At 43.4% G+C, this 24,196-nt stretch overlaps 1 protein-coding gene across 1 annotated transcript in view; it reads right to left on the reverse strand.

Moving 5' to 3' along the window:
• The window catches only part of PIEZO2 (piezo type mechanosensitive ion channel component 2), a 255,503-nt gene that overhangs the window by 29,709 nt on the left and 201,598 nt on the right, over positions 1 to 24,196 (reverse strand). The window contains exons 23-34 of the mRNA XM_018039712.1: positions 23,782 to 23,986; positions 23,590 to 23,691; positions 23,018 to 23,183; positions 21,214 to 21,457; positions 18,786 to 18,882; positions 17,669 to 17,828; positions 16,929 to 17,018; positions 14,907 to 15,028; positions 13,847 to 13,918; positions 9,573 to 9,679; positions 4,800 to 4,914; positions 974 to 1,033 (exon numbers count right to left, since the gene is read on the reverse strand). Coding sequence (XP_017895201.1) covers positions 974 to 1,033; positions 4,800 to 4,914; positions 9,573 to 9,679; positions 13,847 to 13,918; positions 14,907 to 15,028; positions 16,929 to 17,018; positions 17,669 to 17,828; positions 18,786 to 18,882; positions 21,214 to 21,457; positions 23,018 to 23,183; positions 23,590 to 23,691; positions 23,782 to 23,986 — 1,540 coding nt within the window. The remainder of the gene's footprint in view (positions 1 to 973; positions 1,034 to 4,799; positions 4,915 to 9,572; positions 9,680 to 13,846; positions 13,919 to 14,906; positions 15,029 to 16,928; positions 17,019 to 17,668; positions 17,829 to 18,785; positions 18,883 to 21,213; positions 21,458 to 23,017; positions 23,184 to 23,589; positions 23,692 to 23,781; positions 23,987 to 24,196) is intronic.

The following is a 24,196-nucleotide window of genomic DNA, read 5'->3' on the forward strand; positions in this document are numbered from 1 at the left end:
AGAGCCTTTGGGAAGTCTCGTTTTGTGTCAACAGATGGCATCCATGGATGTATTTGTCTCCAGCACAAAAGAGCCTGAACACCTTGCTTGTGGGTAAGTGGTGCACCCAGGACTGCCAGCCCTGAAGAAGAGGAAGCCATGTGTCTGTGGGGCCAGAGAGGCATGTGGGTTCACTGCGTTCAGAGGCTTTTGTTTCTGTTTTTTTTTTTTTTTTTTTTCCTGATGGAGAAATCTTTCCCCCAGTCTCAGGCTCTGTGAAGCCTACATGGCACCGGGCCTGGGCTGGGGCTCAGAAGATGTGAGCTCTATCCCAGACAGTGTGGAGTCCTGAGCAGATACGCTGGAATTCAGGTTTCTTCCCTAAAAGGAGGAGTCAGCCCAAGCCCTGGAGGCTGCTCATTTCCCAGTGTACTTAACTCTCATGCGTGCTCAGTCGCTTCAGTCGTGTACGATTCTGTACAGCCTTGTGGACTGTAGCCTGCAGGCTCCTCTGTCCATGGGATTGTCCAGGCAAGAATACTGGAGTGGGTTGCCATTTCCTCCTCCAGGGGATCTTCCCCACCCAGGGACTGAAACTACCTCTCACTTCACTCCTTTTCCATGCCTTCTAAATGCCAATATTTTTTCGTGCCTCTATGCTGATGGTTTCCCTGGGACATTTATAATTTGTTTCCAACGTCCTTTCTTAGACATTTGGGTAAAGGACTTTACACACGGACTCTAACCCGACATCTCATCCCACAATGCAAAGGTAGGTCTGATTTTCAGAGTCCCTTTGCAATTTCACTAGAGATGCAATTTCACTAGAGATGAGATTTCAAGGGATGCTGATGATTGAGTCACAGTCCAGGAACAGGATTTAATTCACTGTTTCCAGGCAGCCTTCCTCACGCACCATCTGGGCAAGAAACATAGTCCCACTCCCACCCCCCGCCCCCACCTCCCCTGCTGATGGGCGTCTTTATTTTGTTACCTGGTCCATCAGACTTCTTTTTGACTGGCTCATCTTCCCGGTCTTCCCACTCCACAGGACCTGCCAAGAGTGTCCAAGAAACATGAGTTACATCCTTTCAGGGTAAATTAACACCGATGCTACACTTCTGGACTGAGAGGAATTTTATAATGAAATCTGGGACTTTCGGCCTATTTGAAGAGCTCCCAGAGAAGAGTTGTCAGAGTTCTGAGCTTTCAGATTCTCCTCACTTGACCTCAGAATGAGTATTATGGAGTTGGGGATGGTAAACCAAATTGTTTGGTCAAATCTTTCCTGCTTCCTGTTTAATGGCCTGTGAGTTGAGAGTGGTTTTTATATTTTCAATAGTTGAAAAAAAGTCTGAAGAAGAAGAATATTTTATGCATATGAAAATTATATAAAATTCAAATTTTGGTGGAACATAGTCATGCCCACTTGGGGACATACCATTTGAATCTGCTCCAAGAAGGCAGGGTGAGTTGCAACAGGAATTTACAATGAAAGCTTATCATATTTACTATCCAGCCCTTTATAGAAAAAGTGTGCTGACTGCTGTTATATACAATTTTGAACACCTTGAGGATCAAAATACAGAACCCAGAAACATACCTAAGACTAAATGGGAAATTAACACTGTCAAAAGGAGCGTTTAAATTAATAGAAAAAGAAAGATTCATTTACCAAACAGGCTTAGCATAATAGATCTCTACTTCAAAGAATAATAAAAATTCAAAAGGTAAATAAAATTAAGAGGAAATACAAGAAAACATATGCATAACATCTGGGGGGAAGACTTTCTTAAGCAAGATGAAAATACAGAAATCCCAAAAAGAAACCTATTTGAGAGACCTACTTGACATCAGAAAAAAATTAAACCTTGCTTAGAAAACATACACTGTGAACTAAAAGATAAGCACTGGGCTGGAAAAAAAGATACTTGTAACACATAAAAAAGAATAATATTCCTAACATAAATATCTCCTAGTTTAATAAAGACAATCCAATAGAATATGAAATGCGATAAAAATGTTTAAATCTTGGATTTGAAAGTAAAATTTATTTACTTTTGTATTCAAAATTTTTTCATTTTAATATTTACCAAGAAAATATGAAATAGAATGTTCAACCTTATTAGCTCCATTAGCCCATGGAATTCTCCAGGCAATAATCCTGGAGTGGGTTGCCATTTCCTTCTCCAGGGGATCTTCCTGACCCAGGGATCGAACTCAGGTCTCCTGCACTGCAGGCAGATTCTTTACCAACTGAGCCACCAAGGAAGCCACCCCCGCCACCACCAAAACCAAGAAAATACGAAATAAAAAATATTCAACCTTATTAGTTAGGAAAATTCAAATGAAAATAAAAGCCGTTTGTCATCCTTGAGACAGACACATGATAAAAAGAGTAGTAACAGCCCATAGAACAAGGCTCCAGGGAAATAGACATTACTACACCCCATACAGAGGAGTTTAAATTTCTAAAGTCTCTTGGGAAAATATTTATTTAAGTAAAAAAATAAAAGCACCCACTTTAACCCAGAAATTCCACTTCTGATCATCTATCTTGGGGAAAGTGTGTGTTCCTGCTTTTGCCATGCATTTAAACACACACACACACACACACACACACACACACACACACACACGACTACATATGAATTTTTGTGTGAGGAAATCCTTGATAGTGTTATTTATTGTGGCAAAAATTTGGAAGCAAACCTTATATCTATTAGTGATGGAGGAGTTGGATAAATTATGCATATCCATATTACAGAATATTTTGCAGCTATTAAAAAAGGATGATATAGTTTTATAAATACTTAATTGGAGAAGTGTTCATGATATATTGCTAATAAACGTACAGGAGAATCTGTGCAGCATGGACTCATTTTTGAATCAAAGGAAACAGTACCTGCCCACAAGTATGTATACCCAGGAAAGGGGTTGAAGAAAACAAAACCCCTGCAAAGATTTGGTGCCTTAGGGTAGTTTTTCAGGCCTATACTGCATCCACTTCCTTACTGCTTGACTTGCTACATCCTCAGTGTCTAAATTTTGCCTTTTAAAACCAATCAAGTAAAATAAAATGAAAGCCACAGGAGGTAGCAGGGAGCAGAATGGTCAAAAAAGAGAACAGCTTTGCAATTAGAGCTCCATTAGAAGTTATGTTTTCCTTTTCTTTTCTTGTTTAAATACATTTTTAATTTCACAAAGAATCAATATACACATTTCCTTTGTAAAGAATTAAAATGTAACAAGCCTGAAGTTTTCTTTAATCCTACCCTTTACTCTCAGCCTCCCCACCTCTTCTGCCAGAAGTCACGACAGCAATTAACTGGCTAAGTTTTCTTCCCAGTCTTTTCCTTGTGCATTTATACATGATTACATGCATCCATTAAAAACACAAAACATTGTCTGGAGGCATTTTGGTTTCCTTCGTTTCGTAAGTGGTTTCATAATGTGCATGCCAGCATGCTTTTCACTAACAGTATGTCAGGAATTGTTCTCCATGTCAATTCAAAGTAATTCATTTTGCTTTTTAACCTACTAAATAGTATGCTGTAATATACTGGTCACATAATTTACTTGGTTCTGCTTTACGTGGACATTTAGGATATTACCAAATTTTCGTTAGTGATAATAATGTTTGATGAATATTCTTAGACACATGTGCTTGTGAACATGAAAAAAGTGAAAGTTGCTCAGTTGTGTTCAACTCGTTGTGACCCCACAGACTGCAGCCCACTAGGGTCCTCTGTCCATGGAATTCTCCAGGCAAGAATACTGGAGTGGGTAGCCATTCCCTTCTCCAGGGGATCTTCCCAATCCAAGGATCAAACCCAGGTGTCCCACATTGCAAATGGATTCTTTACTAGCTGAGCTGCCAGGGAAGCCCATGTTGTGCTTGTGCTTATGTGCAAATATTGACTCACGTGAAGCCACACACCTGGAGGTGGGATGGATCCCCGGTAGGAGACACACACTTAAATTTTCAGATCGACCTCTGCTCTCCAAAGTGGAGGTGCTGTTTACAATACCACAGACACAGACGCCTCCTCTAGCTCCAAACAGAGCTATGTTTACATTCTTGCTAATCCAATCGATTAAAAAGGCAGAATGTCAAAATATTTAGTTTACGTTTCTCATATTGAGATAATTAGTGAAACTGAGCTTCTTTTGGCTGTTTCTATTTTCTGATCTTGAATTACTTTTCATACCCATTCATTCACTAGGCTGAATTTTTTTTTTGCTGACTCTCAGTTCTTAATATAGCCAGAACACTGATCTTTAGTCTGATATATAATGAACACATTTTTCCTGAGCTCCCACTTGCTTTTTAACTTTGTTTTGGTGTGTTTGTTGTCATTTCCTCCCCTTAGAAACATGTTTCTATCGTATGTTTTTGAATGAATTGATAGTGTTGAATACAGCACTGGTAGATATGTTCCATTTTGGGTCCTTGATTGCTCTCTAAGTGTGCTTCCCCTTTTTTTTCTTGATCAAATTTCTAAAGGTTCATCTTTCTTATTTTCCAAGAACAGATTTTCACTTAATGGTCAGGTGGTCCTCTACGTCTTTTTGACGACTTAATTGCCACCTAAAAATTATTATTTTGCTTCTACTTTCTTTAGGGTTATTTTGCTTCTATCTCTCTTTCCATTTTATAAAATGCATCTCAGCACAAATTCATGTTTTAATTTATTCCAAGACCTGAGAAATTAAGGGCAAGTAAAAGTCTTTGTGCTTTTTAGACATTAAAAATTTCATTCCTCCCAAGCTTATCCTCTGTCCGATGCCTGTCAGCTGCAGCCCTCTTCATTACTCACCCTCCCCGGATTCTTTTCTCCTTCTTTTCTGTTCTTCTCTTGCAGATCTTTTTTTCTCTTTGCGCCTCTGTCGGAGTGCTGTTTTAGGGTCAGTAATCCAGGCTTGATAAACAAACTGAAGGGAGAAAGTTTCATTATTTTCTGAATTTTTAATAAATTGAATTAAAGAAAAAGGGACCAACACCAAGCTTCCTGACTTTCAGAAATATATATTTATTTTTCTGTCAACATGAATTAAACCTCCCTTTCTCATACCTCTCAATATACTGAGCTGATCAGTGCTCACTGGCCATGAAGTAAAATGCGAAAATAGATGTTATAGGCATGTATTTTGTTCAGTATCAGACAATCATGAGATTCCCTGGAACCACGAACACCCACTTCTCCCCCATCCCCCCATCCTACTATATCTCTGACACTTGGCTCCTGATTTCCTTGTGTGACACATACTAGACCTAAGCTAGAAGCCTGGCTAAGTGTCATTCATTTTCTCCCAACACATATAAAGTCTGAGTCAAGACCGAAAACACCTTTTGTTCATTTACTTTGGGAAATTACTTTTGCGTGTTTGATATTCTCTCTTGTGAGTAACAACTATTACAACAACTTGAGAAAGAGCTTTGTAGATTGATCAGTATTTGGAGAGGAAAGATAATGTGCTGTGAAGGTTAAGAGGTTATTCCAGAATGGGATGGAAGGAGAACAGGGGAGCTTTAGGTTGCCTTCTGTCATTTTCGTTCAAGAGCTGAAAATAGCAGCATTAATAAATGACAACGAATAACCACAACAGAGCAATTTTGAATGTCTCACCCACCAACAGTGTCCCAAGTCATGCAGAAGGAACAGAAAGAAAACCCTGAAATGCAAAGTCAGCCATCCACAACCATGAAGCCGGGCAGCATGCTCAACGTGCACCCACGAACACAGCTGGTCTCAGGGAAGCTGGGTTTCTATCATGAAGATAAAGGAGGAGGGGCACTTGTATACCCCAACACTTTCCTTTTATTCTATATTACTTTCAGATTTCTGAAATCCTTGAAAAACACAGTGTAAATAAACCACTGGCATCGTAGAAGTAAAGAGGAGTTCAACTTTTCCATCCATGGAAATGTAAAGGATGTGGGTTACTAGGTCAGAGCATTTCCTCACAGGTAGAAATCTGAATCTTATGGGCAATTCACACACATATAAGATCTGTATAGTTTCTGAATAATAAACCCAGGAGTCAAAAAAGTTATCCTAGTTTATGCCAGAAACATATTTTGAAAAGGAAAAGTGAATTGCAATTTGAAGAAGAAGCACCAGAAAAAGGAATTTATGGTTGATGTTTATTGAGCATGTTAACTGGAGATTCTATTAACAATATCTCTGAGGTTTAGGTCATTAATAGGCAAACTTGCTTCAGCAAAATATTGATTCTTTAAAAGAATCTGAACTGCTAAATGAAAGAAATTTTCAGGCTTAAGAAATACATACTGTAACATTTCCTTAAAATAGCGGTATTACAATATTGTTTTTGGATAATGCAAAAATGCCAAAGTGGAAAATAAGAAAGTGATTCAAGATTTGTGAGTATACTAGGTGCACACTCTTTTGCTCTGAAGGAAAATGAAACTCCTGGGAGATGAGGGGAGGGGAAGAGAGAGCAGGGGAGGGTTCAGGACAGAATTGAGGGTATCTTGTAGAAAGGGCTCTGGCCACACAGATGATGCCTCATTGAAACGGTGTTCCTGGTTCTACACGTGGTCCTTTAGTGATTGATCCTGCTGGTGTTTCCTCGCTGAGATGAGTGTTTGAAGAAAGGAGGGGAAGGGGAGGATCTTAGGACAAGTCCTCATTTGTAGGAAAATGACCTTCATGTCCATGTTTGGAAGTACTAATATTTTACAGCTCCAGGAACACTGGACCGAGGATCAGACCACCTATTTCTGGGAAAAGTTGATGATGAAGGAGGAAGAGGAAGCATCCCGATTCTTACTGAGTTAAGACACTGAATTAAGCTTCTTTCTGAAATGTCTCAATTCTGAAGTCTCAGTGGTACCTACCACCCAGTGTGTCATGAGTATTTCTGGAGAACAGACACATGAAGAACTAATCTTGGGTAGAAAAACACACGAAAATGTGTATAAATGACATTGACTTCTCCATCTGCTGCTGCCACTAGCCTGTACCCAACTTCATCTCAGAGTCCACCCTCAGTGATTTTATCTTAAATGTTAGGGAAATGGGATTCCTTTTACTGAAAACTTCTTACACAAAAAGCATTTACTTTTTGAAACAGGAGAGGACTTTATTGAAGTGGAGATCTGTAACCGAAGTTGGTTAAGTTTTCTAAAATGTTTTTTAATCCAGTTGTGATCCAGAACTTTATGTTGTTGCTAAGAAGATAATTTTTTAAACTAAGATGGGGGATAATCACATAGTAATCTTTCATATAAATTCTTAAATGTGAATGGAAAGATACATAAGGCAGTCATAAAAGGGGAAAAGAAAAGAAACCCAAGGAAGTAGCAACAGAGAATATTAAACTAGAACTCAGAACCCTGGCATTTTAAAAGGGGAAGACTGTGTTATGCGAGGGAGAGCAGCTTTTAGGTTCACCTGAGAGCTTGAGAAAAATCTAGAATTGCAGGTCCCTTTGGACCTGATATAATTTAAATAATCTGCGTTTAAACAAGACCCCCAGGTAAAAGGTGAGAAGCCTTGGTCTCCCTTGCTAGCCATACCCTTGTGGAGCATTTTGCTAGTGTAAGTGTATGAGCCAGTTTAAGGCAGAAGAAGCGGCTTTCTATAAAGCACAAGAGTAGTGAGTCACTATTTATGGTTTGCAGTTATGAAATGACCACAGCAGAGGTAGCCAGGTACTTTCTGTTGTGTGTTGGGTGAATTAACAAATCACTGTAGCAGTTCATTCAGCAGAGTCTCTGACGATGCGGACTGTGGAGGCTGGTGGACCGTCCAGAGCAGCTCAGGCCAGTGAAGAGAGACACTGAACTCAGGCAGATGATGCCAGAAGAGTCCAATTTAGGAAGATGCAGGCTTAACTGGGAGCCAGAAAGGAGACGGAGCAAAACGAGTCATTTTTTCCTGTCTGTAATTTTACCAGCTTTCTGAGAAAATGGTCATGTTTTGACACATCATACCTGATGCATGCAACCAGACGTGACCCTTTTAACATGAGACGTGACTTAGGCGGAACTACAAGAAGATTTGTATCTGCATTTTCTCCTTCTATTTTTTAATCAGCTCTGATGCTGACTGAAAAACAAGAATCACCACAATAAGGAATTTGGCTTCTCAGAACGATTTTTGGAAAAGTTTGCCCAATGTTTTAAATTCTTCTCATTCCTTCATTGTAAGATGTATAGAACAGGGAAAATGCAGATGTGGGGCAGCGGGGGTCTGCCCACTAAAAGTCTATGGAGCGGAGGGCCACACACCACACATCAGTAAAATGTCAAATACCTTTGCAGCTCTGATTAAATACTGAAGAATAGTTTTGGGAAGTTTAATGATAGACTTTGGCAAGGCTAAAATGGCTGATGCAAACTTCCCAATAGCTCTCTACAAAGAAGGACAAAGCAAGAGTAATTAGTAGAAAAAAAAACCAAAAACCGATCACTTAATCTAAGACATCAGTATGAGTTTGGCTCTACAATTATACCGACTGGGTTAAAACGTGCTCATCGCTGAATGTGTAATAAAACGTGCCCTGCTTGTAGGTTAGGAATAAAGAAAATGATTTATCATTCATGTAATCTGTAAAAATGGTGAAGACGACCCGCTCTCTCCTCTGCTGCCTGATGAGTGAGAATTAGAAGGAAACTCGTTGGAATAAAAATAAACAAGTCATTAGTGTTGAGCAAGCCAGCTGCATACATGCACACGCTGTCATCAAGAAACACACGCGGGCAGCAATGGGGCAAGTGACAGAGCATCATCAGAGCAAAGTGTCCCCGCGAACAACTCAGTTCTTCACTTTCACTAGGAAGACAGCGTGGAGGTAAGCTGCCATCTTGGGAAGACCTGGCCAGCAAGCCGACACTGGCCTCATGGACACATCATGAGACTGGCCGGATGTCCATCCGTGTGCCTTGTAGTCTAACAATGGGGAAAGAACAGCCCTATGTCTGCTCCCTTGTAATGGAAATCTACCGAGTTTTCATCCCATATGTAACTTTACTGACGAGCCCACATCTTTAACAAACACTGATGATACAATAGCTGAATACATGCTACCAGGCTGGTGACCCATGTCACCAAGAATGATATGGCCGTTCTGAAAAAGAGAGGCAGTTAAGCTGAGAAGGTCAAAACTGGGCTGGAGGTTTTTATGATTTTAATACAGTCTAAAATCTTTAGAAGTACCAAGGGAACTGATTTTCAAAATTCAAAATGACTGTTTTCAAAACAAAGCAAGGTCAGCTATTTCACCTATGGAACTGGAAGTCCACTCAAGTGATCCAAAGCTTGAAACGAAGTACACCCAGGGCAGCCTTAATTTTGTTTAGAGCACCAGAAATTTTCTTTATGCAAATGAACAGCTGGCTGGACCAGTGTCCTTGCAGGAATTCTGGCAGTAACAACTGCAATGCTGACAGCAAGCGGCAGGACAGGTCAGTGAGAACCACGCGACTTCAGATGTGAACTAGAACCTCTGGGAGCCACCACGCATGAACACGGCACAGGAAGTTGAGGCCTGTGGTCAAGGTCTGTCAGAAAGAAAACCTCTTCAACCAACCAAGGCTGTGATGTCCTTATCCCCATAGTTACCTGGAAGGCTGACCTCCGGGGGGGCTCTTCGTCTTCCTTTTTTAATTCTTCCTCTTCCTCCTCTTCACTATCCGTTTCAAACAAATAGTAATCTCCACTCCTGACCACTAAGTAAAACAAAATACGTACTTATTTCTTGGAAGAAATATGAGACAGTTTGGGGTGTATTTATGAAATGCCCCCCAAAGACACACACAAATTATCCCTCAAAGGCATCGGTGGGGAGGAGGAAACAGGAGATGAGGAGACCTCACTCTGGGCTGAGCTACATGGTCTGTGGAGCACCAGGCCTCGTCCAGGCCATGGAGGGGACCTGGCCGCTGCTGGGTTCATCTGGCATTTTCTTCCTTCTTCACAGGAAATTGTACATGGGTGCACCAGATAAAGCCTGCAGCAACCAGTTCTGTTACCAAGATGGCCCAGAGGACTGAAAACTATCGTCATGTCACAGTTCAGCACTTTGGGACCTCAGAGAAGGTCAAAGTGAAGCGGAAGCTTCAGCGTTGCCTGAATGGGTACAAATTGCCATGGCAAAGCTAATCGGGATGATTAGGGACCAGGAGTCACGTGTCACCACCTTCTGCTTCACTTTATACTGTGCAGACACAGGCCAAAACACAGGCCGCAAGACATTTGCGAAAGAGTTTTTCTTTATATCACACATTATCATGAGGAGGAAATGGGCAAATAACATAAAAAAAAAAAAAAAAAAAAAACAGAAAGCATAATCACAAAAACACCACCACCACACTCTGGCTCTTTCTACTCGTAGGCTAGGACAGAAGGAGCCAGGTGGACAAGATCCATACAGTTTAGCACTGTTAGGCTTCTGGTCAACAAGGAGCCCCCCAGTTACTTATTGAAATTTGAGGAGAACTGTACTGACCACAGACACAAAGCACAAACTGTATGGATGGTCCTTGCCTGGCATTTTCCTTGCAAAGACATATTGTGTCTTAAGCACGGAGGCAGTCTAGAGAGCTGAAATATTCAGAGAGCTCAAAAAGTTTGAGAATGGAATCTTTATCAGTTTGATGACTATTTTATCAGAGAAAAGAGACCCAGCATGTGCATCTCTGATGCTACAAAAACTGTACTGTCGCTGCAGGAAAACATATGCGTATTTTCAAGTTATATTAAAATTTTCAAATGCTGAGGTGTCTTTTAGATGACATCATGTGATGTCTTTAGGTATCTTCTGGACTTATCCACTGTAAGGTCACAGGAAACCTTGGCTTGTTGAAAATTAGTTGTTATCACTAAACATGATAGTGAGTAATTTTGCCCATGTTTTCAGACATATCTGAAACCTTCATCCATGAAGATGCAGAATGAATGCATTGGGCCTTATATCCTTGAACAGAAGCACTGTAATTTGTTATGTTTATTTTGAAGAAGGAACCAAGCCCAGAGAAATGGGCCCAGGCCTGAGGAAATAAATGCAATTCAACATAAGGTAAGAATAAGCAAGAACGAACCAAAGTCACAGCATTACATTGGACCGAGATGGAGACCATGAAAGTAATGCTTCAGATAAGCTCAGAGATTTGCTGGAAAGTTACACGGACTTGATGTCACGTGGTCATTTGGTAAACACCGAGATTTCCAGGACTGAACATTTTACCCTCATTATTAGCTCTAAAATCAACAATAGCTTCAACTGTATTCAATCATACCTTCAAGAACTTTTGTTTACAGGGCCACTGAAGTCAGTTTTCATCGTGAGCAGTCATACATTGATTTTTATTGTTTGAAAGATGCTGCCAATTTGTATGTGACATGTGCCATTAACACATTAAAAAGGGAAGAAAATGTTTTAAAAATCTCCTATTCCTTTATAAATTGTCACTGAAATAAAACTTAGAAATAGATAATATTTCCTGAAGTTCTATCTGCTAACAATAAGTAGAGAAGCTCTTATATTTATGTTAGTGAGTTCTGATAGGGGTCCTGCCTCCAGCCTGGGTCCGTGTATGTACCATGGACACTCATGCTGACAGCTGGCTTTTAAAATCCCACCACCTGTAACACCAGGGACTTGGTCTTGTATTTCAGATATTTGACAACAAAGTTAGGCTTGTCACTGATTCTGCTGTACAGAACTGATGTGGAAACAAGTGCATCTCACCAGCATGGAAGGTATCATTGAACAGCAATGATGCGATGGTCTGTGTGCATATAGACATGGAACTGGGAGGATGTCACCTACAGAACATGTTAAAAGTGCAGATGCTCACCAATAATGTGAATAACGCAGCAACATTATTGTATCAGCAATAAGTTTGCAAAGGGTATTCCAAAGACACTTATTCTTACACTTGGCACCTCTAAGAAATATTTAAAAGCCCAATGACTCAAGAGATTGGAAAACGGGCTTTCAAAAAAGTGCTTCCAAATCTAAAGATAGGTTTTGGAACTCGTCATTGTCTATAAAATAAGCCACACATCAATTCCTTTCCTTTCCTCCCCAGCTTGTAAAAAGAAGTATCTGATTCCAAACTATGAATGACACATACCCCGGCATCATTGCACTGGAAGTTTTATAACGAGGCACAGGTAGTGTAATCCCAGTCTTTAAGAACTTGATATAATGAGGGTGAAATGACTCAGAAACTCTAAAGTCAACAACATTCAGAGGAAGTTCTTTCAAGGATAACCAACTCATAAGGTGGTGATCGAAGACCATATCCAATTCCTTCCAAAATGCAATGTTTACATGAGCAAAGGGAAGTCTCATGATAACCACAGCGGGCATATACCCCCAGTTAAAGGACAAAACATCAGTATGACACCGTTTTGAAATGGATAGGTCTCTCTAAACTGGCAAAGGGCCCTTTAGAAACAGAAAGATTGGCACAGTGTACTTGTGACTTGATAGAAACTGGCACACAATGTCTGCACAGGAGACTGTTGGCATGACTGACACGCCAGCAGACAGTGGGTCACACAGAATTCCAGCTTGAATCTTTGTCTTTTGAGTTGAGCAGCAGATGAAATGAAACTCTTTAGAACTCATGGATTTTTTTCATGCCATAACACTAAATTTAGTATTTGGGATTACATGTTATTACATCCAGGTATATGGAGCAAAATTTGAATATCGCTTCCTGAAATTGGCTTGCTGATTTTAGGAAATTATTTCTTGGGTGAAAGGCCAAAACCAGATCTAAATGATGGTAAGAATTAGGTGAGAGAAAGGATTCTGACTGATTTCCTACTGATTCTGAACACCATCCTGTTGACGTTATGGACCCTGGGATATTACTTGTCTGATTACATAAACTGCAGTAATCAAGACACAATATAAGACATAAAAGTCTGAAGACATCATGAGTAATCTGCAAGATAATGAATAATTATTCAGTATTCTAACAAATTCAAAGCGGGCCAGACTGAAATGGATCATTCCGTTAGAATGCCATTGCCAAGAGTAAGTGCTAAATCCTCTGCTAAGGGGAGCAGGCATAGCCGCTGCATTTCGCAATTACTCACTCTTTTTCTTTTTTTTCTGTGATAGGGTAAAGCATACCAACTCTGTGTGGCTATCGAGCTCTGCTTTTCCAAAACCATCATTGACTTTGCTCTGAAGGGTCCTGTCTGAGCTCTGGTGACTCTGAGACCACCCACACACCAGGCATTGGATTTGGAGGGTAGTTTTAGAGCTTTTTTGAAACTGAGGAGGCAGGGTGAGAAAGTAACTGTCTTAAGGTATCCCCATCTTTGTGCTTAATAAATTGCCAACTACCCTTACAAAAATGGAATCAATGCTCTTGGAATGGCAGAGCGGTGTAGGTGAGGCGGGGGCAGGGCGCGGGGGGTCGGTAGGTCGTTCACATTCACACCTAGTGCTAGTGCTTTTCAAAGAGGGTCACGGACATTCCAAATACAGTGATTTTCTTTAAATTCAGAGTTCCAGGAGGAGCTGAAATGCATTTTCAATAAGGGTTTTCAGCCATGGAACAAACACACCTCAGCAGAGCTCTGGACCTCAGAATCCGATAACAAAGCCATCAACCCCTCTTCCCTCTCTGAGCCCATGGGTGGTGCTCAGGAACATGTGAGCCACATGGGAGTCGGCTGACTGCTCTGGAAGAGTCCATCTGTCAGGCTCAGAGACCCACAGAGATCACAGTGTTTCTCCCCTCTGCCCCTCCTATCAAGTCACAAGCATCAAACCATGCATGGAACACACAGGTCACGGGGACGCCTGAATTCTGGTCAAGGATATAAGGGTTAGAATCGATGAAATCGGAAGAGGATCGAGAAAAACCTACTGGAAGCATGATCAACCCAAGGCCGCCACCACTGCTTTTTTTTGCCCTTGGTTTTCTGTTTGTCTGCTTCTCCTAAAATAAAATATGTCCAAATATTAATTCTCAGGAAGTGAGAAAACAAACTTTGAAAACCACGCTTTAACAACTCAATTGTCAAAATCTAGACATATTGCAAAAGTACACCCAAGGTCAGGAAAAGAAATTCTACTGACTGAACATTTATGTGGTTCAGCAGTCAATTCTACAAGGTAAATATTCGGTATTTGATTAACAGAATGCCACATTTTCACTTTCTTTTTAGTGACTGAAGGCATATAAAAAGTATAAGAAAAGGATTATCTGTCAAAAATGCATCCCACATTGAATTTTCCATAGAATTAACAAAAAGAAGCACCACCCAGATATTACAGAAAAATTTAGTGGCAAATAATTTGCTAAAATACGTACATTCCAATAACCAGAAATATCTCTTGTGATCATTTTAATGCATGGTTGGAAAATATCAATTTACTGTTGATAAATAGATACTACGCACTGGAAGAATACCATGTATTATTTCTTCATTCCTTTCAAATAGAAAAGCATGCAAGTGTCTTTAAGAACTTTTAAACTTAACTGGATATAACAAATCTATACTTAGATATAATAAATATGTATTTCATCTCAAATTTCATTGGAACAGATCATAATTGAATATTTTAACTACTGTTATTCAGGGGCCTATGTATTTAATTTTTGTATAAAACTTATAGAAATCAAAGACAACAGTAGACCACATATCTTCCCTAAAGGAACAAATGAAGCCAACTCATCCTATTTTTTTCAGGAGCACATGTCCGTGAAATGGAAGCAAGTTTATATTAAAGCCATCTCGCTAAATATGGTGCTATTCATAAAGTCATGGATTTATTAAATATATACTTTCTGAAACAAACACATTCCACCCACAATTGGAACGTAAAACTAGAATGAATAGCAATTTTATTTCACAGCCCTACCCTAGATCATGTTTTTACTCAACATCAAGGTACTGAGTGAAGAAGGAAATATTTCAACATACTCTCGTCATCCTCTTCAGAAAGTTTTTGGAGATCTTGGCCTTCCCCCGACTCCTGGGTCAAGCTCAGCATCCTCTCCTTACCCTTTTTGTATTTCTGTTGCCTGGCCTTGATGCGGTCCATCCTGAACAACAAAATAGCAGCAGCAATGCCGAGAACACACCCACAGCTTATGTACACTTAGGCACACAGCCCACACCCAGCTACCTTTACACTTCTATGCACACAGCCAAAATCGTGGATGGACTGGGAAGAGCTGGGACTTGTGGATGGCTGCTTGTGAGCAACAGGTGTCTCTTTGTTTCTTTTATTCTCCCAGGTTTGCATTCTTCTTTAAAAAAAAAAATACTGCCTACCTCATATAGTTGTGACAATCAAGTGAAAAGACGTATAAATGTAAGAACTGTTTTGTAAATAGCAAGGTGCTACTCAAACATTCTCGAGTGTTCTATCAGACCCCACAACTCTTCTGTGTATCACATCTAATCTCTTACTGGATCTGGGGAAACGTTGTGTTGTAGCTCTTTGTCTGTCTATTCAGGAAGTCTATTCAGAAACTGCAGTGTTGAGCTTCACCTCCCCCATATGTCCTCTTGAATGACAGCATTTATTTTATTTTTTTTAATTACAAAAATTTTTTTTGTCCACGCTGTGCAGCATGTGGGATCTTAATTCCCAGATCAGGAATCAAAACTCTGACCTGCCCCTGCAGGGGAAGTGTGCTGGACCGCCAACGAAGTCCTAAAGCATTTCATTTTTTGGTTTCTTAAAATTCTAAATGTATGGCCCAAGTTTTAAAACTAATTTAAGTGACATTTCTGCTTTGGGCATCTTAAATAATATTTTCCTTATTTGTTTGTCTTTAGAAATGATCATTGCTTTCGTTCTTTTTTTTATTCTGACTTCTCATTTAAGGACATGGAAAAATCCAGTGATGTAAATTATACTAAGAGGTCTCACTTATGGGAAATTAGGAACACATATGACATATGGGTTCAAATTTGCTATTTCTCTAGAGCTGATTTAGATAGCTAGAAACAACAATAGCAGTAGCTATACCATATTGTACTTTCATTATATATATTTTATATAACTCATATCTTTGATTATGAAAATAACCATGCCATGGGGTAGTGTGATTCATACTGACAAATATTTTTTGCACAGGGAAAGAAGCTGGGAGGTGAGGTCAGGATGGAATGAACTAGTCTTAGAAACTCAGGGAACTTTCCTGGTAGGCTGACAGAGTCTCTCCATTTTCCTGGACAAAGTGGCTAGGTTTTCAATTCTATGGCCATCAGCTCTTAAACCTGGCCCCAAACATGTGAGGCACCAGCCTTCCACAGAAGTTCCACTTACTGCTAGAGATTTCACTCCAAGAAAATAATTATTCTCAGTGGGCTAATTTAAAACAAAAAAGACTTCTCAAATCTCCTGGGTGGAGTTAGTCCATTACTTGAGTTCTCCAGGATGGCATGGTGGGACAGGAGGCCGTGAGCCGGACATGGAAATATGGGTGTATTTTTAGTGCCAGCTCCGGTTAGTGTGGGTTTGAAGTCATCTATGTGCGTCAGCAGCTTCTCCCCAGACTGGACTATATAATCTCTAAAGATCCTTCTGAAGTAAGAACCCCCTTTCATTCACTTCACCCACAGACACGATGGACTTCTCTCCGAGTTAGAGTCACTGGGAACGACCCAGTCTCATTCACTAGCTTGTTTAATATTTACCAGGATCAGGCAGAACTGAGCCCTAATTTAAAACAGGAAACGAATTCAGAGAGTGCAGAAACATGCTGGGGGCTCTGGAAGAAGCATCTAAACTAGGACTGACACTGGTCTTGCCCATGACGGCTCCTCCCCTTGCTCCCACTCCCCTGCATCCTCCTTCGGACAACGGAGCAAACACCTGGGCAGGCGTGAAGGTCACCACAAATGGCTTCCTCAGGGCTTGGGGCTCCCTGGGAGCCAGGAGCTGGTGGGACAGGATCAGGAGAACCCCAAATGAAAGGAAAGCATCCTTACTGCCTCTTAAGCTGGTCCATGGACTTTTTCTCCTCCTCGATTCTGGCCTTCACAGCCTTCACAATGGTGGCCTGGAAAAGCTCGGCCCCTCTAAAGGAAAGCCAGAAGCGGAATGAATGAGCATTTTTATCAGTACTGGTCACTTTCCCTGACAATGGTTACTAAGGGAGAGAAAACATTTGCAGGGGGAGGGGGGCACTGCTGCCTGGAGTCTCTGGGCTGGAGCTGGGGGCCCCAAGTCCCATCTAGAAGCCCCATCCCCACGGACAGACTCACACAGCCTCCAGCCTCCCCTGGGGAAAGGGGCTCCTCCAACTACACTCTGGAAGGTAACAGATGAGTATGTTTTTCTCTATTTTCAGGAGTGTCTCCTTAAAATGGAGGTGGCAGAGACTGGGGAAGATGCACTAGATTCTGGACCAACATGGTCTCTGCTTCTGTTCTGACTCAGGAGGTCCTAAGGAACTACTCCAGGACTGAGGTCTGGACTGAGGGACTCAATGTCCAGTCTGTCTTTGAACTTTGAGGGTATCCCAGTCCTGGTAAGGTGTAACTCCCTCCAGAGTCTTTCTCTTTGCTCTTCTGTTCTAGATCTTAAAGCCTTGGATCACTTCTCCTGGAAGGAATGTGTCTTAATTTCGTGTGGGTTCTACAAGCAAGCTCAGACAGCTGGCCAGGTACAATGTCACTTCCTGGTAGGTTTCTTAGGAGAAATCCCTTGATTCCACAGCCTGACCCACCTGGAAGCCAGGATCTGTGAGGCTTTTACATCTGCCACCACATGCAGGAAATAGTAACTCATGAACACTCTTCTCTGCAGCAGCAGGAAGGCAAAGCATATGCTGTCCCAAATGATTCCTGCCTCCCCACTGGGCAGTTTACAGGAGGAGTCATCATCAGCTGGGGGAGGGGAAAAGAAAAAGAAAAAAATTAAAATGAATACCCATTTTCATTGTTATTTTATAAGCTCCGTGATACGATCACACAAGCATACGAGCAAACTTCCGAGGCACTGAGTCCCTGTGAGTGGATTTTTTCACAGTCCAGTTCATAAGGCTGACCACAAGTGAGCTCTGGATACTCTAGGGCTCAGGAGGAAAAGTCAGGGAGAAATTGCATCTGTATGTCCCAATGCCAGAGGGAATCTCAGCACAAACAAGACGTGTTCTGGGAATGGGCCCTTCCCAGGGAAGCTAGCAGAGCAGCCACAGTCTACTAGAAGGAGAGGTACCAAGACCATGTCTGACCCCAAATCAGAACAAGCTCTAGCACCTTCTTCATCCTCCTACCAGAAGGCAGGCCGGGACAGGGTGAGGATGGGGAAGCGCCAGGTTCCAGGCGGCATGGAGAACAGAGGACAGTGGTGCTGTCCAGGGTTCTGACGCAACAGGCACAGGGTGGGAATGGGAGTCCCACCTCCAGCAGGGAGGGAGTCTAACTGCAGACACCCTGTTACTCCTCCCAGCTCTCCACCCGGTGGGGTCTCTCTGAGCTTCACGGTGTGGGGTCTGCAGGTAGAGCTCCTCTGATGACCAAGATGCCCACTACAGCAGCCACAGATGTGCGTGGGCATCTGTGACCCTTCCCATCATAAATACAGGAAGTGCAGGGAGTCGCTAAAGACCTGCTTGGGGAGGGGGACAGGACATTTGTCGAAGATCAAAGATTATCTTGAGGGTGGGGTGTTCTGACCACAGATAGCCTGGCAGCATCAGCCCACAGCTCCTTGAAGACACTGAGTTGGGTGTCCCTTCATCTCCTTCCTTCAGGGGCTTTGGTCCAGATATTTAAATTAAAACTCTACCTCTGCCCTCCCTTCTGTGTCCCTCCGTTCCCAAATCTGCTTTTCATACTCACGCATTTTGTAGCCCTTGACTGTACAGGCCAGGCTGAATGCTTGGATCAACCAGCAACTATTTTGAACCAACTTTTCAATATAGCCACACGCTCCTATCTGAAAAACAAATGGGAAATGAGTATTCTGAAACTCTGCACCCAGAAAATAAGGTTGATGTCTTGCAATCCCAACATGTACAGGAATTCCCTGCGGCTCAGTGCTCTGATGGCTCCTAAAATCCAGTGCCACTCAATAAAGTGCTTCATGCTTCACTTCTGGGAGTTAAACCTTAGCAGCAAGGTGGAGAAGCCTCAGCTTCTGCACTGGGAAGTGCTTCTCTTTTCAAACAGGATACTTAGAGCATCATAGGAACAAGCCTGACTCTGTGATAGCCAATGGGTGAGTACAGGACTCAGATTCGGGCAGAGACAAACCTAGACAGCATATTAAAAAACAGAGACATTCCTTTGCTGACAAAGGTCCATATAGTCAAAGTTATGATTTTTCCAGTAGTCAGGTACAGATGTGAGAGCAGGACCATAAAGAAGGCTGAGCACTGAAGTATTGATGCTTTTGAACTGTGGTGCTGAAGAAGACTCTTGAGATTCTCTTGGACAGTAAGGAGATCAAACCAGTCCATCCTAAAGGAAATCAACCCTGAATATTCATTGGAAGTACAGATGCTGAAACTGAAGCTCCAATACTTTGACCACCTGATGTGAACAGCCGATTCATTGGAAAAGACCCTGCTGCTGGGAAAGACTGAAGGCGGGAGAAGAAGGGGACAGCAGATGATGAGATGGTTGGATGGCATCACTGACTCAGTGGACATGAGTTTGAGCAAACTCTGGGAGATGGTGAAGGACAGAGAAGCCTGATGTGCTGCTGTCCACAGGGTCTCAAAGAGATGGACACGACTGGGCAACTCAACAGCAAAAGTGAAGACCAGGTCTGAAACCTGGGTTTGCAGAATAAATGAATGAATGAGTGGATTCCACAGTCACACCCTCTCCAGGAACAGCTGTCAGGAGGGATCAGCTCCCAGGTGCCAGTCTCTGCCCATCAGACTGACTTCAGGAGAAAGAGTGACCTCCTGTCCTGCCTCACCCCCGCCCGACAACTCTCAACACCACCCCACAGGCAAACACGCACTGCTGGAGTCCAACTGAGGAATAAAAATCACTTTTACTACCAATTAGAAACTTACCATTCTCGTGGACCAGAGAAAAAATAAATTCTTCAAATACACACTCATGGTTACATAGACTTGGCTTCACCAGACCTCTAAACACAGCAATGCACATGCCTCCCCCGACCCAAAGTCAAATGCTTTCCAGTAGAATTGCCTGGCGAGTTCATCTTTAAGTGTTAGGAAGGGGAGAGGTAGGCAGCCATTCTGCCTACATCACTACTCTTTTATTTTTATTTTAATTAATTTTTAAATTGGAAGATAATTGCTTTACAATATCGTGTTGGTTTCTGTCATACATCAACATGAATCAGCCATAGGTAAATGTATATACCCTCCTAGAAACCACTTCTCACCTCCCACCCCATTCCACCACTGTTCTTCTAACACTCTGTCAGTTACAGCCATGAGGTGCAGGCCCTGGGACTGAGTTTTAATCAGAGCTGGAGGTGGATTAACTCCTTCAGATCCTGAAAGGTCACTGTTTAATTTCTTGACACAATAAATAGCTTGAAAGTTATCTTCGTGGCCTAAAAGATTTCACATGACTCTGGGATGATGCATGGGCAGTTTATCTACCAGGGAAGAGCCACACCGTGGCCTGCAAGGTGGAAATTTAACAGAGAATCAGCCTCGTTCTGTGGACAGGAGGTGTTGGTCTCAACCCTGAACTATCTTAGCTGTTTTTAAGTCAAGATACCAGTGCTTAGCGCAGCCATGAAGCTCCCGTGTCCACCCGCGCATCAGGGCACCATAAAACACCTGCACCTTTGGGGGCCTGTCCCTCCCATCTGTACCCCACATGGTGTCAAGGAAAATCTTGACTATTCTATCAATATTTATACTTGCACAGAGTTTTCCCAGAAAGAGAGTCGGTTCCAGCCAACAGGATATAATTTGTGAAGACATCACATGACTGTTTCAACTCATAAAGGGCCACGTGCAGCCTGTCCTGGAGTGATATCCAATCATTCCTCAGAAGGGATCGATTTTAATTGAGAAAATACATTTTAGAGGTTTTTTTTTCTACGAATACATATCCTCTTGTCCTTGAGAGGGTGGACGTGAGCAAAAAGGATTCTGCTTAAAACAGCAAAACAAAGAGTAATAAATAGTCACTCCAATTCTGAGTTTGCCAGCATCCTATTCGGGGCTTTTAAGAGAGCAGCATGAGGGGCTGAGGGCTTTCAGTAACCACTGAATGGGTTGTTTGCTCTGCGCTGGGACCGCAAATGTGTTACATGGCACGAGCCACTTACCGACAGTATGTTTTTCATCGTGATCACGAAGACATTGTAAGCGATCAGCCAGTCCCAGTAGCGCAGGATGCTCTTGATGGGTTTCAGCAGCAAGTCGCCCCCGAAGAGCAGGAAGTAGAAGCAGGCCACCAGGTAGCCCATGCAAAAGATGCTGATGCGAGTCGTCCCGGTGATGAAGATGATAGTGAGCACGAACCAGAAGAGGTAGCTGAAGATGACCACCTTGGACATGTCCAGGTACGACCTGGACAGCAAAACCAAGAGACAACACAGACTGCAGTGCAGACCAAGTCGGGAGAGTCTAGTCAAGGAAGGGAACGTGTTCACACATCCTCCTCCTGACTCGGCCTGGAGGCACAGGCTAGACAGGCCGCTCTGATCGCCAGCTGGTCCACGTGCAATCCTCATCCAGTTAGTAATGGACAGAGCAGTACTTTGTGAAAACGCCACGTGCACTTTTACTAACATCAGACTGGGGTCAAACTTCCCACAAGCAGCAATGTTCTCTGCCTAGTACCTGAAGAGTCAGACACGACTGAGTGACTACCACTTTCACTTTTTTACACATCAACATGGAGCTCACAGGCTCTGTCAGTATTCTCCCTGCACCTTCCTGGGCTGAGCCAAGGTCCCTTCTGTGGGACCACTCCTCACTCTGCAGACAGGCAGATGCTCGGGCCCCATCATCCCCCAGTGGTGGAGCTCCGGGAGCTTCCCCAGCTGGGTATCAGTTGACAGACATTGTGCCTATGAGCCGTGACCCATCTGGATTCATTTGCTCAGAGTCTCTAGGCTATGGAGGCTTTGCTTTGGTTGTTTTTCTTCCCAAGTTTGGGGAGAAGCACAGAAGCACCAATTGTGCATCAGATACTTGATAACTGAGTTATTTTGTGGGAGTTCTTAAGTCATCTCTGATAAAATACATGCTACATTGTTTTCAGTGTGGTTAAGGAGTAAGTGGTCCCCAGAAGAATGCTGGTGATGGACAGGGTGATGGAGTTGGTGATGCACAGGGAACCCTGGTGTGCTGCAGTCCACTGGGGCTTCAAAGAGTTGGACATGACTGAGCAACTGAACCGAACTGAGAAGAACACTGTCACAGACGTGGACTTTTGGGCTATACTCTTCTTAGACTAAAATACTCAACACTTCTGAATAGTTCCATGATTTTTCTCTAAACTATGTTTCACTCATCCTTGATGTCACACACACTGGAGAGTGCATAAGATGTGGGTGTTTCTCAGCATTCCACGGTCACACAGGTAACGTCAGTGATTCAGTCCTGCTGTGGGATCTGAACGCCCACAGTCCTCCCAATGTGTGTGACTTGAAGTTGGCGGAACTAGGCTGTTGGCATGTTTGAGTGTGAGTGTGTGTGTGCTCGTGCACACGTGTTTGTGCATCATGTGCCTTTCATCCATTTCCCTTCCCTGCCTGCAGCTGTGAATCCTCCTGAGGGAGCCCCGGCCTTCACTCTTCAGCCTGACCTGCTTTGGGTTCAGAAATCATAAAACCAAGCCTGTGGGAACAACATGGCAACACCAGGAGGACCACCAGGGCTCCTGGGAGCTCTTGAAGCCCTGGCTGTCCTGGGGTTCAGGGGCATCTGTTCCCCAGAACTGCCCTGAGCATGTCCATGGAGGACGGAGGATAACAAGGAGGTTTGGCCTCCAGCCGTCTGGCCCCGGGATTCTTGGCTTCATGGTGTAATCAGCGGGTCAGCGCCCAGGAAAGGTAGGGGAGCTGGAGGCATGGGCTTGGGGGTCACACCTTCCCAGGGGCTGCCCGTGGGCAGCCACGTTACCTGCAGTGGATGAAGTCGGGCACGGGATTGTGCTGGCTGAATGAGGCCGCATCCAGGTTCATGCAGATCTCCACGTTGTCGCCCGCCACGATCCGTACAGCAGCCTTATTCTCGTCCTCAAAGATCTGCCGTTGCAGCGAGGCACACAGGAGTAGCATGAAATCATCTGGCGGAACAGAAGCATCTGTGGTCTGGCCTCGTCCTTCCAGCTACCCTTTCCAGTTTGTAGGTCTATGTCTGAGGTGGCATCAAGAAGCAACCGCTTTCCCTAGGACCAGGCCCGCCCCCTGCAGCCTCTCTCCTAGAATGTAGGTGCATACAGGTGTGTGGGGCTGGATAGTGGGGGTGTGCGGCAGAAGATAAAATTACTAAAGTGAAAAAAGTGTTTGGAATGCTAACATGGTATTAACTCTGTAGACAAAACAGAGCCGGCAGGAGCCGCTAGTAGCTGGTGATGGTGATGTGTGGAAGCCAGCCTGTCTGGACTGTATGTGCAGGGGTGTGTTGGGGGGGTTGCAGGAGTGCACCACCATGGGAAAGATGAGCAGGCGGGACCCCAGCTCCCCACTTACACACGAGGAACACAGGGTTGGGTCGAACGATGAAGTCAGGGAAGTACAGCCACTTGACGATGTTGTCATTGAAGCTGGCGCCCTTGAACCTCCAAGGGTAGTCTGCAGGGTGTGAGGTGGGAGGAGCCGGTCAGGGAGCCCCTCATGCTGTTGAGCTCCTGCCTCCTGGTGCCAGTGGTTGGGGGGACTCACCTCGACAGGGGGCAGGGGGGATGCCGATGCAGATGAAATACTGGAAGGTGATGATGCAAGCCAGGAAGCAGCAGTACTTGGGCCAGATCTCAGCGATGGCCTTCCTCCTGCGCCGGTACAGGACAGCAATCAGCCAGCAGGCGTGAATCATGGCGTAGAAGTCCATGCGCTGGCCGATCACATTAACTGACATGAGGAAACAGGTCTGCGTGAGGATGAAAGAGGCAGAAAGTCGGCTTTACAGGGAAGGGGCGTGGCATTGGCGGGCAGCCCCCAGGGGCGGTGGAGACCCGCGTTCCTGGGCCCAGACCCTGGATGAGTTCTTCACCTGCTCTGCCTCTGCAGTGTGTTTTCATCATGAAGACAGGAGGCTGACCGGGTGGCCATCAATAAGAATCACTCTTCCAAGTACTGA

The sequence above is a fragment of the Capra hircus genome, chromosome 24 (genome assembly GCF_001704415.2).
Source record: "Capra hircus breed San Clemente chromosome 24, ASM170441v1, whole genome shotgun sequence".
Lineage (NCBI taxonomy): Eukaryota > Metazoa > Chordata > Mammalia > Artiodactyla > Bovidae > Capra > Capra hircus.